At 34.5% G+C, this 15,775-nt stretch overlaps 1 protein-coding gene across 1 annotated transcript; it reads left to right on the top strand.

The window, feature by feature from the left end:
• The first annotated feature begins 4,645 nt into the window (after nucleotides 1-4,645).
• LOC142550238 (uncharacterized) lies at nucleotides 4,646-5,852 on the top strand. Its single transcript, XM_075659476.1, has 2 exons — nucleotides 4,646-5,050; nucleotides 5,247-5,852. The coding sequence occupies exons 1-2, from the start codon at nucleotides 4,646-4,648 to the stop codon at nucleotides 5,850-5,852; spliced, it is 1,011 nt and encodes a 336-aa protein (XP_075515591.1).
• Nucleotides 5,853-15,775: the final 9,923 nt, after the last annotated feature.

Below are 15,775 nucleotides of genomic sequence, written 5' to 3'. Positions count from 1 at the left end.
GACTGCATTTGCTTGGTATGCCTCACTCCCCAGAAATTCAGTGATGAGTTGGCAAGAGATGGAAAGACAATTTCACATTAATTCTATAGAACAGTGCCAGAAGTGTGCATTGCCGACTTATCCAGAGTCACTCAAAAGAAAGGAGAGTCCGTGGAATATTTCATAGACAGGTTCAAGAAGATAAATAATAGGTGCAAGGTATTCCTACCTGAGACCGAGTTCGTAAAAATGGCACAAAAGGGGCTGGATTTTGAATTAAGGAAGAAATTCCAAGGTATGGAGTTCAGAGATTTCTTTGAGCTAGCTGCCAAAGTGGCTGAATACGAAGAACTCTTGCGGGAAGACTCATACAAAAAGAAAACTTGTTATGGGGTCTTATTATCAGGAGGTGGAAGACGTGGCATTGGCAGAGATTCGATCAGCTGGGTCTTGCACAGTTCTCCTCCTAAAAAAGAAGTCAACAGAACTTGAAAAGAAGAACAATTCCCAACTCCCCAAAGACATGCAGTATACATTTGATGTATCAAAGACCGAGGAAGTTTTTGATTTTTTGGTAAAAGAAAAATTCATCACTTTTCCAGCTGATCACAGGATGCCACCCATAGAAGAGCTGAAAGGACGAGAGTATTGTAAGTACCACAACTCCTACAATCATGCTACTAAATCTTGTTGGGCGTTCAAGAACATTTTGCAGGACAGAATTAACAAGGGAGTTGTGAAGTTCCTGATAAACAAGAGTCTATGACGGTGGATGATGATCCTTTTCCCCCAGTGGCTTTGGTTAATGTGAATGTGACAGATTTGAGGGATCTTCTGAATGAGAAAAGAAGTCGATCCTTTGCAGTGAAAGACCGAGTAATCAAGAAATACTGGGTCCCGAAGGGTCAATTGTTTGAAGCTCATGGAAGGCATAGTGCCGATCGAATGCGAACAGTTCAGCAGTGTTTCCCTAGAAATGTTGGTGAATCCGCGGCCTATAGGCCGAGAAACCAACATTTCCTTGAAAGACCAGTGCTTGAGAATCAAAAGTTTGGAGGGGAATCATCTCTTGATCAGCACCAGAGATACTCGGACAGGAGAAACATACGTAGAGTTGAGTCACGAAAGGTGGAAACCAGGAAAGTATCAGCTAATCAGTGCATAGAGCGGCGTGCATATGAAATGTCAAAAGGAAAAATGATTGAGAGCCAGAGAGCAAAGCCGAGATACGTCCTTCCAGCCAGAGGGGAGTTCAATGAGTCTTGGAGAGTGGCCCAACACAAAAAGTTCCCTAGGCCACCGACTAGGACACAAAAGAGACGGTTGTTGAGAGAAAGAGTTATTGCAAGAAGAGAGGAGTCCGCTAAGTTGAGAAATGAACCCACAGTTGATGTTCCAGTCTCCAGGGAGCCAGTGGGGAGTAAATCTAAGTTTGGAAGATCGGCTACTGAGGATAAGTTTGTGGAAGATGATGATGATTTGTTAAGCGAATAGGATGATCAAGCAAGAAAAACAATTAATTTTTGCATTGAAGAATTTCACATTCACCGTGGATTGTGCCACAGGAGTGGTGATACTACCCGAGAGGTTTAAAATGATGGAAGAAGAAGATGGGGAGTTGATGCTCCAGAAATCAGTGCAAAAGAAAGAGCATGCAAATAAACTCCCTGAAGGGAGTTCAAGAGTGATTATCCAGGAGGGCCACCCAAATAAGCCTCAATAGGTAATACTTGAGAAACCTACACCGGCCATGACCAAGCACATAAGGCCATTGTACATCAAGGCTCATGTCAATGGGAAACCAGTATCTAGGGTCTTGATTGACAATGGCTCAGCTGTGAATGTTCTTCCAGTAAGAATGTTGAAAAGTCTGGGAAAAAATGAAGAAGACTTGATTCCTTCGAAAGTTTCGGTTGCTGCATTTACAGGGGAAACCACCAAGACCATTGGGGTATTCCCCGCTGATGTTACTGTGGGGATTATGTCATCGTTATGTGCATTTTCGTGGTAAACTCCTCCGTCAACTTCCAAGCGTTGTTAGGCAGAGATTGGATCCATGCAAACAAGTGCATACCATCCTCAATGCACTAGCTGTTGTTATTTTGGAAAGGGGATGACGTGGAGGTCGTAGAAGCAGATGGACAGCCCTTTCAAACAAATGCAAGTGCAGTTGATGCTAGATATTACAATGGGGATTTTGGGCCCATTAAAATCCGTGCAATAGCAAGAAAGAAAATCCACTGTACATGCAAACACCAACTCCAAGCTCGGTGTTGGAAAGAATCCTCAAACCTACTGTTATTGTGCCATCTAGGCCGATAATCCAGCCGCTGATTGAGAAGATTGATGATTGATTTGAACCAAAAAGAAAAGGAGGTAGCTGCAACCTCTATATGGAAGGCACATGTGCAGCAAGTACTGGACAAACTAAAGGAAGAGGAAGCATCGGACACTTATGGAACTGAAGTTGTCCAAGAAGAAGAATACGAAGAGGATGAGGTCCAAGTCGATGAGTTGTTGATGGCGCCATCTCAAATGGAAGATGGCCAACACGAAGTTCAAGACCCATTGGAAGAGATTAACTTGGGGGAGCTTGAGAATCCAAAAGTAGTATATGTGAGTAAGCTACTGGAGGAGCAGTTGAAGCAAGACTTGATCAGCATGTTGAAGGAATACAAAGATTGTTTTGCATGGAGTTATGATGACATGACAGGGTTGGACCAAAAATTGGTCGAACACAGACTTCCCCTCAAAAAAGGCTTCAAACCATTTCAACAGCCATCTCTTCGTATGTCAAAAGAAGTCGAGCTGAAAGTGAAAGAAGAAGTCGAGAAATTGTTAAAGGCCAAGTTTATAAAACCAATCAGATATATCGAATGGCTTTCAAACATTGTGACAGTCATGAAAAAGAATGGTAAGGTCAGAATATGCATTGACTTCCGAGACTTGAACTGTGCAACTCCCAAAGATGTATATGTGATGCCAATACCTGATATGTTGATTGATTCAGTGGCTAGGCATGAGTTTTTATCTTTCATGGACGGATTCTCAGGTTACAATCAAATCAAAATAGCAGAATCTGACACTCACAAAACTGCATTCAGATGTCCAGGAGCGGTTGATACATTTGAATGGCTTGTTATGCCATTCGGGCTAAAAAATGCAGGAGCCACGTATCAAAGAGCTATGAACTCGATCTTTCATGATATGATAGGACATCATATTGAAGTGTATATAGACGATATTGTTGTGAAATCCAAACAAGCTGCTGATCACATTGAACACTTGAGGAAAAGCTTCCAACGAATGAGGCAACTTGAGTTAAAGTTAAATCCATTGAAATGTGCCTTTGGTGTGAAAGCGGGAAACTTTTTGGGATTTCTTGTACATCAGAGGGGAGTTGAAATGGATAAAAACAAAGCCAAAACTATTATGGAAGCAAATCCGCCTAGAAACAAGAAAGAGTTGCAACGCTTCCTTGGGCAAGTGAATTACTTGAGGCAGTTTTATTTTTAACCTTGCAGGGAAGACAAAGGAGTTTTCACAGCTATTGAAGCTCAAAGACAGCGGGGAGTTCAAATGGGAAGAGTCGCATCAGAAATCTTTTGATGTGATTAAGAGATATTTATCTAACCCACCTGTTCTTATGCCTCCCAGGTATGGAATGCCCCTTAAATTATACATCTCTGCTGCTCATGAATCAATTGGATGTCTACCAGTTCAAAATAATCATGAAGGAAATGAACAAGCCATCTATTATTTGAGTAGATTCCTTACTCCAGTAGAGGTGAAATACTCTGTGATTGAAAAGCTATGCTTAACACTGTATTATGCATGTACTAAGTTAAGACATTATTTGATTCAATCAAGAGTGTTTGTGGTGGCTAAAACCGATTTGATTAAATACATGCTTAATAGACCCATTCTCTCGGGGCGGATTGGTAAATGGTCTTTGGCATTGGCCGAGTTTACATTGACCTATTACCCCCAAAAGTCAATAAAAGGCCAAGCTATCGCCGATTTTTTAGCTGATCATCCTTCACTTGATGAGTTTATTGGAGCAACAGGTTGGATTTCCAGTTTGTGGAGTGGGAGTTCAACCCTGGGAGTTGAAGTTCGATGGATCAAGTACAGAAACAGCAGCTGGAGCTAGTATTATGATCACCTCCCCAAGAGGTGTGAAAACCGCTCTATCCTTTAATTTGGATTTCCCATGCACCAACAATCAAGCGGAATACGAAGCACTGGTCATTGGATTGGAAATTCTGAAAGATTTAGGGGCAAGAGAATTATTAATACCAAGGGATTCTCAGCTGGTACTCAAACAGCTATAAGGGGAGTTCAAATGCACAAGTTTGTCCTTGGCTCCTTACTATACCGCGGCATCCCAACTTCTAGATGATTTCGAGGAAGTGTCATTAGTACACATCCCAAGACAAGAAAATTGGGAGGCAGACGAGTTGGCACATGTTGCTTCGGGATTGAAGATGTATCCAGAACTTACACACATGCTAGTGTTGATTCAGAAGAAAAACCACCCTTCAGTTCAGCAGAGAGGGATTCAGGTAGACACGCTCAACTTGGATATAAACTTAGCTGGTGACTGGAGGGATGACATGAAAATGGTGCTAGAATCAACCGGGAGAGATATTCCACATGGTTTAAAATGAGAGCTCTTAATTACGTTTTAGTGGAGGGAGATTTGTACAGGAAATGGTTAGATGGTTTGCTCCTCAGATGCATAGGCTTCCCAGAAGCTTTGGAGATCATGAAGCAAGTTCATGAGGGAGTGTGTGGAGCGCATCAATCTGGAATAAAGATGAGATGGTTGATAAGGAGGTATGGCTACTATTGGCCATCCATCTTGAAAGATTGCATCAAATATGCTAGGGGATGCCAGTCATGTCAGAGACACGGGAACATCCAAAGAATTCCGACGGATGAGCTTCACAGCATTGTCAAACCATCGCCATTCAAGGGCTGGGCCATGGACTTAATAGGGAAAATCTACCCCTCATCATCTAAAGGCTACTCATTCATCCTTGTGGCTACAGATTTTTTCACCAAATGGGTAGAAGTAGTGCCTTTGAAGAAAGCGGAGCAAGGGAGATGTCATTAACTTTGTGAAAGAGAATATTATTCATAGATTTGGAATTCCAGAGTCATTGACCACGGATCAGGGAACTATGTTCATAGGCTCATATATGAGGGAATTTGCATAAGATTATGGAATTAAATTGATAAACTCATCCCCTCATTACCCACAGTCCAACGGGCAAGCCGAAGCGTCAAATAAAGTGTTGATAAAGATTCTACAAATGATGGAGGAGAATCCCAGGGATTGGCCAAGGCTATTATCAGAAACTTTGTGGGCGTACAGAACATCCAAGAGGACTGCCACTGGAGTGAGCCCTTTTTCCCTTACCTTTGGCCATGACGCAGTGCTCCCATTGGAGATTATGGTGCCATCAATGCGAGTGGCAAAGCAAAATGAACTTTCCCGTGAGCATTATAATGAAGCAATGATCATGGTGTTAGAAGAACTGGATGAGCTGAGAATCCAAGCGTACAATGATTTGCTGTTACAGAAACAGAAAGTGGCGAGAATCTACAACAAAAGAGTTAACAAGAAAAGTTTCCATGAAGGAGAAATAGTGTGGAAGGCCATACTACCACTAGGAACAAAGGATAGGGAGCTGGGCAAATGGTCTCCCAACTGGGAGGGACCATTCAAGGTACATAAGGTGTTAGACGGAAATGCATATTGGCTATCAAGCTTAGATGGTCATCCACACAAAAGATGCATAAACGGCAAGTATCTCAAGCCGTATTTTCCAAGTATGAGGGAAGAAGTAGAAAAAGCTTGCGAGTGAAGCAAACACGAAGGCTAATATTCAGTGGAGAGTTGGCCTTCTTCAGTGGGGAGTTGGCCTTTATGGCCACTTTTGTATATATTTAGTTCCTTATTTCAAGATGTCATGGGAGGTAGGCCTTAGGGCCACTGAAATAAATATCTGTTGTTTATGATTCAACAATAAAATTGATCGGAGAAAGTGGGACACTAAGCCACTTTCATTATTTTGAAGGCTATTTGTTTCACTAGGGAGTCGGCCTTATGGCCACTTATTATATATGAATTTGGTCGATATTTCCAATGTTTTTATGGTACAAGAAATCATGGTGAAGTAGACCGTACCGCCATTATATAAATTGGTTGCTTGTATGTGCAGTGAAAGGCCACTTAGAATATGGCAAGAAAGAAACACACCAAGCGGGGAGTTGAGCTCACCAAGCAGAACAACGAATAATAAAGGGAGAACATAAGAGAACAAGGGCGCTATGCGAACCCCAAGAGGATCCAGAAGTTGACTTTGGAAGGAAAATAGGCTAACCAGCCATTTTTGTATGTTTTTAGCTTCATGTTGTCAGATTTTGTTTGAAGTAGGCCTTAGGGCCACTAACGTAAATATTTGTTGGTTATGATTCGAAAACAAAAACGATCAATTAAAGTTGGCCAGTAGGCCACTTTTATCGCATTGAATTCATTTTGTTTTCAATAGGGAATCAGGTGAGGTAATAATCACGAGCGGGGAGTTTTAGGCCAACCTATGGTTTTGCTTGAAGCTATTGAAGTGAGTTGGGTTAATTAGATTAAGAACGAATAAAGACTCCTTCCCAACACCCAACAACATCCAACGTCACATTCAACCCATCTCCACTCCCCAACAACATCCAACAATCAGAAGGACAAACCAACAGTCAACAGATAGAGAGCGGAGCCACCGCATGCAAGAACAATAAGTAGACGTGTATGCGGGAAAGTGGTCCAACTGAAGTGATGCATGCAAATGGCTGCTTGGGTAGGGGGAATGTGACCCAAGTGAAGTGCAATACACAGAGAAAATATTAGAGTTACCTCTTGGCTGTCAATTCATGGTCATATGCACGTTCATTGAACAATGGAGCCAGTGATCTAGCGGGGAGTTATGCCAACACATGGCTTGAATCAGTTTTTTGTCGGTGGTGTGCACAAAACCACCCAACTCCCCACATGAACTTGAAACTAGCAAAGAAACAAAGGGCAGTGACATGTAAACATCTACAAGGAGCCAACATGGAAATGACATAGAGTAACATGACAGTGATCAATATTGTGGCAAAACAAGTCATCATTCCCTCAAATTTCTCTAGGCGAGTCAAAGTGCCTCAAGGTTAATCATACAAGGCAGGAAGAAGAAACCAAATTGTATTGCATAAGATTCAAGAAAGGGGCAGTACATTTATCAATGGCTATAGAGGTTGGAGTCATGAGTAGGGGCAGACAGTGGTGACTCATGCTTGAAGCTTGAGTGACGACCTCAGTTGGATACCAGAGCGGAAGAACTATGACGAAGATATAAGAAGCAGCGGCGCATACATGACATATGCGCGATACAAGAAGGCCTCATGATCGGAACAAGTTTGGATCTTGCAAATGTTTGTGTGTTTTCATTTGGGCAAATTTACAAACACCATGAAGGACACAATGATGATCAAAATAACTAATGGGTTGACACGACCGGCGTAGTGGAAGAAACAAGGGACGAAGGTGAAGATAAGATGGTGACTTGCGCAGAAAATGCACCCGTGGAGTTCGAACCAGGGAGTGTGCGATGAAAAAGTGCCTGCAGCCGTGATGTGGTCCAGAAAAAAGAAACAAGTGAAGAGGGATGGTTGCCAGATTTTCAAACTTAGAAACTGAATGAAGAAAGTGATGGTGTGAGATTGTGTGAGATTATGTAAGATAAGCAATGAGCAGTAGATGAAAGTGGTGAAAGGGAGAAAAAAAGGAAGAAAGAAAGGAACTGGAGAGCTTTCATCCGTAGAGCGTAAAGGAGAGAATTCCAAAAGACAAAAAAACTTAAAGTCCAACATGGAATGGACTTGAGTTGCTTGGCCCACCACTGCGAGCCCATTTAACAGGAAGAGCAATTTTGGGCCACACTATTACAAATTAGTGTATTAGAATGGTTTATATACAAGCGTTTTGGCCCACGGGCCAACGCTTGCGAGGGGCATTTGTTGGAGCAATATTTTAGGCCCAAGAACAAACAAGCCCAAGTCTAAGGAAAAGAAAGAATGAGCCTATCAATAATTTAAATTAGTTTGAATAAGTCAAAAGACATGCAAACATAGTGGAGTAGATGGTGGAGAACATGGGGGAGTGGAGAAAGAGGACACAGCGGCTAGGAAGAAAAAGGAGATCGGGAAGACAGAAACGGACACACAACACAACTCAACTCTACACAGACAAATCTGCAAAAGCTCTATGCTAAAATTCCAATATTCAAGCAATAGTTTTTCAAGCTTTCCAGCATATTTCTAGCAATTTACGTCTTCTCGTTTTAGATTTCATCAACTCTATTTGTTATATTTTTATGTCTTGTAAATTCCTACGGTTCATTGAAAATATAAACAATGTCAGGGGTTTATTCCTCAAATTCCAATAGTTTTCTTCATTTTGGCGTTATAGTTGTTTTAGGAGATTAGAAACGACGGTCAAATTTAGAATTCACTTTCGTTTGTTTTTAGAAGTTAGATTTTTATCATTTTCACACAAATCGATGCACTTTCGCACCTGGCACGCCCGCAATATCAAATATTGTGCAAACACAAATACATAAGCGAAAGCTAAAACTTATCATCATAGGGACAACAAAAATCAAATAATAGTAGCACTTCTTTCATCAGCTCAAGATTATGTATGCTCTTCCTCTTCGAGTCCCCTTTCATTCTTATCTAAGGAGAGAAATGAGGGGGTGAGTGTTTGGCCAAACACTCAGCATGTTGGGGCCAACCGTACACCAGAATATCGAAATATACATATAGTATGAGTTCAAAGATGAAATGTCGCAGAACATATCGCAACATGAATCAAGGCATGAGATGAACAGAACTCAAAACAAAGCATAAAAACATATCAAAACAACGCACTGTTATTCATCTTTTTGTTCATGGTATACTGATCAATCCCTAATTGTTACTCCTTTAAGGGGACGAGGCTATATATCGGTTACTATAACCCACCGCATCAGGGTCTTATATTATCTTATTATGTTTTGGAAATTTCCTTACCACTTTTAGTTCGAATCATAACAGTGCATTTTCAAGATTTCATTGAATAATAGATGAATCATATGGAACGAACATATATGGAATCAAAAGACACGAAAGGAGTAGTGTATTATCGATTTTTCAAAAGCAGAAACATCATTATTTTAAAACACATATATAAGCCAACTTACCTCGATCTCATATTCATACAGTGGAAACTATTATGGATCATCACTATCATCAACTTCATGTCATAACTTAATAATTATATATCATAAAGAAATCCTTAAATATCCACAAGTATACAATACCCAATGTATCCACTTTAAGACGATTATTTTCAATTCCCTTCCATCCTTATGCCACTACTCTAATTTAATAAAAAGAATGAGAAGATACTAGTATAGAAGGAAATAAGTTGGCGCTGACAATTTGACAAATTGAAATGAATTGGAATAGTATTAAATAAATTTGATGGTAATAAAATATAGGGTTTATGACTTATCTCTCTATTCACTTTTGTAAGAAAAGTGGAAATGAATTGGGAGGATATATATACTACACAAAAGGTTGATAATTTAATTAAGAGAAATTATTATCAAAGGAATTTAGGAAAATGAGTTACAACTTTTAAATAATAATAATTTCATTTTAAATAGACGGACCAATTTGTAAACACGCTTTCTTTATAAGCTAAGAAGAAAGGATGAAGATTGTAATTTATTTATTATTGAATGTATAAAAATGTGCCTAGAACATGGGTTTGTGGGAAGGACTAGGAATTTGGTAAGTCACGGTTAGGTTTTAAAGATTGATTTGAAGATTAATCAATAATTTTAACACATGGGAAATCAATTATCTATTTTGATAATTTGACATAAAAATAAAGATAGATTTGAAAAACATAACCAATATATATTTTCCCAAGATGTAATATAATTTTTCCTGTAATTTAGAAGGAGATGAATCAAGATATAAATTTAAAGTTTTCACTTTATTTAGTGAAAGAATAATATCTTAATCATTATCTGACAGGAAAAATTAATTTCATGATTGAAATGAAATTAAAAAATGAGTTACAATTTTAAATATTAATATTTTCACATTAATTTTGAAATTAAAATAATTCATTAATGGAAAATTAAAATAATAAATTAACTTAAAAATAATATGTTTTCTTTGAAGGTAGAATTTATTATAAAAATAAATCATTATTTTGTGTAACATAAATGAAACAAAATTTAGCCCAATAATGAAATTAGAAAGCCTAATTTTGTTTTACTATTAGATAAAAGGAAATTTTTAAATACATTTTTTTTATCATATCGCAAACTTAGTCATTAATATCACATTCTACCATCCTTAGAAAAAGTTTCGTTCACGAAACTTAAAATTTATATTTTGCTTGTTATGAAAAAAAAAGTTGAATATAAAAATATCAATTACTATTATAAAATATCTTTAGGATTTCCCTTTTTTTTTTTTTTTTTTGTGAATTGACGGTGGTGAATTATCTCAATATAAGAAATCCAAATGATCTAAGATAATATTGCCGAAGGAGGAAATTAAAAATTACATTCTAGAACAAAGTTTTAAAATAAAAAGTTTTCTTGATCTAATTTTAGTTAAAATTTTGTTTAAAAAAAAAAACATATTTCAATGCATCATGTCTAGGAACATGATCAACAAATACTAATGAATCAAAATTAAACTTGGAATAAAACTTCAAGAACTTGAAAGATTTTAGAAAATGAAATAAAAAAAATTGAAACATGATGCGGTAACTTTGAAAGTTTTTTTTTCCACAGGTAATGTAAATACTAGATCTCAATTATTATTTATTTGTAACCCGACATTTGCAGCAATATAAAACTATAAAAATAAGCTATAACTTAATATTGTTAAACTAACTTAAATCTCGATGATTATGACTAATTTTTTTCCTATCTATAATATAATGAACACTAGCTCCCAAATGATTCTTTATAAATCTGAAATCGTAACTTAAATATTTCTATCGACCATGTATTCTAAATAATATTCTCATAATCAATCTAACTTAAATCCAAGAAATCAATCTCAAATTTTTTCTATTGACCATTTGATACAAACATTAAACATTAAGTGGTATTTTTTTAAATCCTAAATCCTACTTTTCCATCAAAACTTTTCAGATGGTTTTGAAAAAAACATATTTAAATCCAAGAAAATATTTTTAGATTTTTTTTTGGTTTCATGTGGGAATTTTAGATGGGATTCCAATTAGGATTATTTTCCTGAAAATTAAAAAATCCCCAAATTTGTTGCCATATCATTGAATTTTATAACCTATAAAAAATTTCGGACTAAAATTGGACACTCGGGTAAAAATAGGACCAAAATAACTAAAATTTAAAAGTTTCGGACCAACACGCAAAATTGATTAGTCACAAGTCTATAAGAGAAAACATGCAAAGTTAGAGGAATCGGATGACTTTTTCCCAAAGTTATTAGATTGCAGGCTAATTGTGATATAATTTATGTTCTAACTAGGGGTTAAACTTCAGTTTAAACAGAAAAAACATAAATTCAAAATGAAGAAACCTAAAATCGAACCAACCAAACCGAACCGTAAATTGAATTTTCTAATTCAGATATAAATGTTAAAATTGAGTTTAAATAGTTCGATTATAGATTATATATGTCAAAACCGAGCCTACCGAAAACCCAAAATTTAATTAGATTAATAATTTTACTTTTATTTAAATTATAAATTCAGGGAATGATATTTGATGAATTGAAAATCATTTTTATTAATTTGTAGTTGATTGTTATTTAATTAATTCATTTGAAGTTTATATTCAAAACTAAAAAATTAACTAAATATATAATATATTATATTTTAATATATTCTTTAATTAATGATTTAAATAACGGTCAAAACTGAATAAACGGAACTTAAATAACCAAATTGTTTAGTTAGAAAACCAAACATTAGGAAAAAAATCGGATATCAAATTTTATATTTCTAAAACAAATTTTTTTTTGCATAAAACAGAACCAAACCGACCAATAAACACCCCTAATTCATGTGCATATTTAATGCGGTAAATGAAATTTGGGACGGAAAAGAAAAATGAATTTTGGGGAGAAGGGCCCTGGAATAAATTTGTTTAGTTATAAAAAAATATAATATTGATTTTTTTAAAAAATAATTATATGGTTATATCATGATATGATGATGACTGATATCTATTATCTATAACGCACGCATACACACATATATATACACATACAATTATAGAACATGTATAGATAGCATTATCATGTGCTATTATGCTTATTCTGATTTTGATTTTTAATTAGCCAAATTTTAATTTTCATGGTGTAGTACTATCATGACATTAGGGACGGACCTATGCTTGGTCCGTCCTAGGCTGTGGCCCAACCTAATTTTTTTTACAAGGAGTTATAGAGATTCGAGCTAATTCTAATTTTTTTTGGTAAATATATATAGAGATTTAAGCATAGTCTAATTTTTTTAAAAGATATCACAGTCCTATTTTTTTAAAAGATATCACAATCCTATTTCGAATATGCTAAGAACAATAGTTTTTTTTTTTTAAAAAAATACCAAGATCATTTTGTTAACTATTTTCATATTAATATCTCATATTTGATATATATATATATGTATGTATATAAATAAAATAACTTATTATATTAAGTTCCAGCCCACCTCAACTTCATTTCTAGATCCGTCCCTGATGGCATTACTAACATGATTTCATAATATTGTTACGTGTCAGCGTGACATCGATTATTATTACATGTTAACGTCACATCACCACTGATACGAAAAAGTCAAAAACCGAACTAATCCCCCAACAAAAAATAACTTATTTATATTTTTAACATTAACATATCTTCATTAAATAGCATCATCATGCAGAAAATATTTTGTGGTTGCTACTCCTTGATGCACATGACATTTGTAGGTTTCCTCCGCTGATATTTTTCAGTATGTGGCTACAAAGTAGTCACAACCCCCTAACCCAACTGTTTTTCATCCCTCCAAAAGAGTTTGGATTTAGACATTTAGGTACATCTCATTTCATGGCTAACACATACACATACATACATACATACATAGGGACGGAGCCACCCTAAAAGCTGGGGTGGGCTCCAGCCCAGACTACATTTTTTGGCCAAATTAGGAATATGGATTGAGTTTTTTTTTTTTTTTTTTATTTTAGCCTTGTATTTTTAATTTTTAGCCCAATTTTTAACCTAATTTTTAGCTCATTTCCAGAGAGTTTTTTTCATAGCCCATTTCCTGAGGGTTTTTTAGCCTAATTTTTATTTGATATTATTTAATGTTGTTTATCGATTCATTCAGCCCATGATCAAAATATTTTCTGGCTACGTCCCTGTACATACATATCTATACTATTAAGTTTGAGACACCTAGAGTAATCAACTTTTGGTATCATGGTCTATTTTAATAAATATATATTAATAAAATGTTAAAATTTTGATGCACGTTATATGTGGCTCAACGAATAGAGTCTTTATTTTTTAAACATTAGGTTCAATTCCTATTTTGGTTTGTTTTCTTTTTTTTTTCTTTATTTATTTTATATATCAATATTACAGTGTAATCTTTAAGTCAAATTTTGGGTCCACCTTGCTAAATATAATGTGATACTCTTAATGGAAAAGGGGAAAAGGAAAATGGGAACTAAAAATGAAAAAGCCAAAAGCATTAAATTGATATTGGGCATATGGAATTTGGGGGACCCGAATGCAACTCATCTTATTCACAAAATGTGGTTTGAAATTGCTCAAACACATGAAAATATCTCAGTTTCTATTCAATTGTGTACCACATATTTAAGCTATCTTCTAAAACTTAATATGAAAAGAACCCCAAATAGGGACATTTTATACTATGGGATATATGATATAAATCTATTTATAATCTAATATATTAAAATTCAGTGCTTTTTATAAGATTTTATTTTTCAATTATTATATTCAGATTTAGTTCTATAAATTATAAATGATACGTCTTCGCTTCTGTTTGTTTTAGTTTTTTGTTATTGCATCGATGCAAGTATTAAAATTAAATTTAACTGATGATAACAGCGCAAATCAAATATTTTAAATTATATAACAGTTTTTTGAACAATAAAAATAATTATTGCACTCATATATACTAAAAAAACAATAAAAAGTGAGTGACTAATTTTAAATCATATAGCATCTTACAAATAAAACTTTTTTACATGCATGATAAAAATTCAAAATTAATATTATTCTTAAACAAAATATAAATATAAATTGTTTCTTCAGTCATATTTATTAATAATATTTCTTTCAAAAAATTGTATCTCGATAAATTAATGAACGTTGAGTGCAAAAAACTATTTTTTGTGAGACGGTCTCACGAGTCGTATTTTATGATACATATATCTTATTTGAGTCATCCATTAAAAATATTATTTTTTATGCTAATAGTATTACTTTTTATTGTGAATATTGGTAGAATTGACTCGTCTCACAGATAAACATTCGTGAGATAGTATAACAAAAAACCTACTACTCCTTGAAGATAGCTTGAAATTTCTCACTAATCCATTTTAAAAAGTTCCTTTCCGAAAAAATTTAAAAAGTTTCACATTATATTATATTTACCAAAGTGGACATTAAAATATTGCCCATAAAGTAAGATATTTAAGACATTTTGGCAACGTTTTGGTTTTGATAAGAAAGCTACACGACCCATTAATTAATTGCCGAAACATAAATGTGACATAGAAAGTCCGCCTCATTTACTAGTCCTTCACAAAAAAAAACTATTGATTTTTTAATTTAAATAAATCTACTGTAAAAAAATCAGAAGCTATATTGAATTAATAATATTCAAAATTTTAGAATTAATTTTTTAAATATTCGTTTATAACTTATTATAATAATTTTTTAAAAGATAATATATATATATATATATTAATTATTATACCACGATATCATAATTACTATTATGTATCTGACCATTTAATTATTAACACAAAAACACTTATGAGACGATCTCACATGTTAATTTTGTGATAAAAGTATTTATTTGAGACATTCATGAAAAAATATTACTTTTTATGTCATAACTGTTACTTTTTTTTAAATATGAACAAAATTGATCATATCACAAATAAAGATCCGTGAAACCGTCTCATGATACACTTACTCGAATAGTAAAATGTTACATTTTTACGAGCTTTCTTCCTTCAATCAACACCTTCCGAAAACTCATGTTTGAAACCTTAGGAAAGTGAGCTCTTTTGAGTGAAGTCTCTAATCTACACTAGATTATTAATGTCTAGGGGTATGGAGTAATTAACAAATTATAAAAATACTCAATTTTTACTTAATTAAAAATATCACAAAAATCTAGTTTAATAAATTCATAGTTCACCGATTACTATCACATCTTATCAATTTTTCAAAAATGTTAGAACTATTAAAATAATTTTTGAATTTTTACATGAGTGTATAATTCCTGAATAAAAATATTATAATAAAAATTCATAAACTTTGCAAATAATTATTTAACAAAAAAATTTATTTACATATATAAGTGACAACAAACATCGATTATATTAATATTTTTAATAAAAAAAATATTTAAAAAAGGCAAGTTTGAAAAGGTGAAGCTGCTACTTTAAGA

Source organism: Primulina tabacum, chromosome 6 (assembly GCF_025594145.1).
Source record: "Primulina tabacum isolate GXHZ01 chromosome 6, ASM2559414v2, whole genome shotgun sequence".
NCBI classification, from domain to species: domain Eukaryota; kingdom Viridiplantae; phylum Streptophyta; class Magnoliopsida; order Lamiales; family Gesneriaceae; genus Primulina; species Primulina tabacum.
This window is presented reverse-complemented; position numbering and strand designations above follow the sequence as displayed.

What these genes read in the sequence shown, in the direction of transcription:
- LOC142550238 (XM_075659476.1), top strand. Translation starts at nt 4,646, where the DNA reads ATGAGAGCTCTTAATTACGTTTTAGTGGAGGGAGATTTGTACAGGAAA. An exon ending in CAGATTTTTTCACCAAATGG is followed by an intron (nt 5,051 to 5,246) that starts GTAGAAGTAGTG and finishes CATTACCCACAG; the next exon opens with TCCAACGGGCAAGCCGAAGC.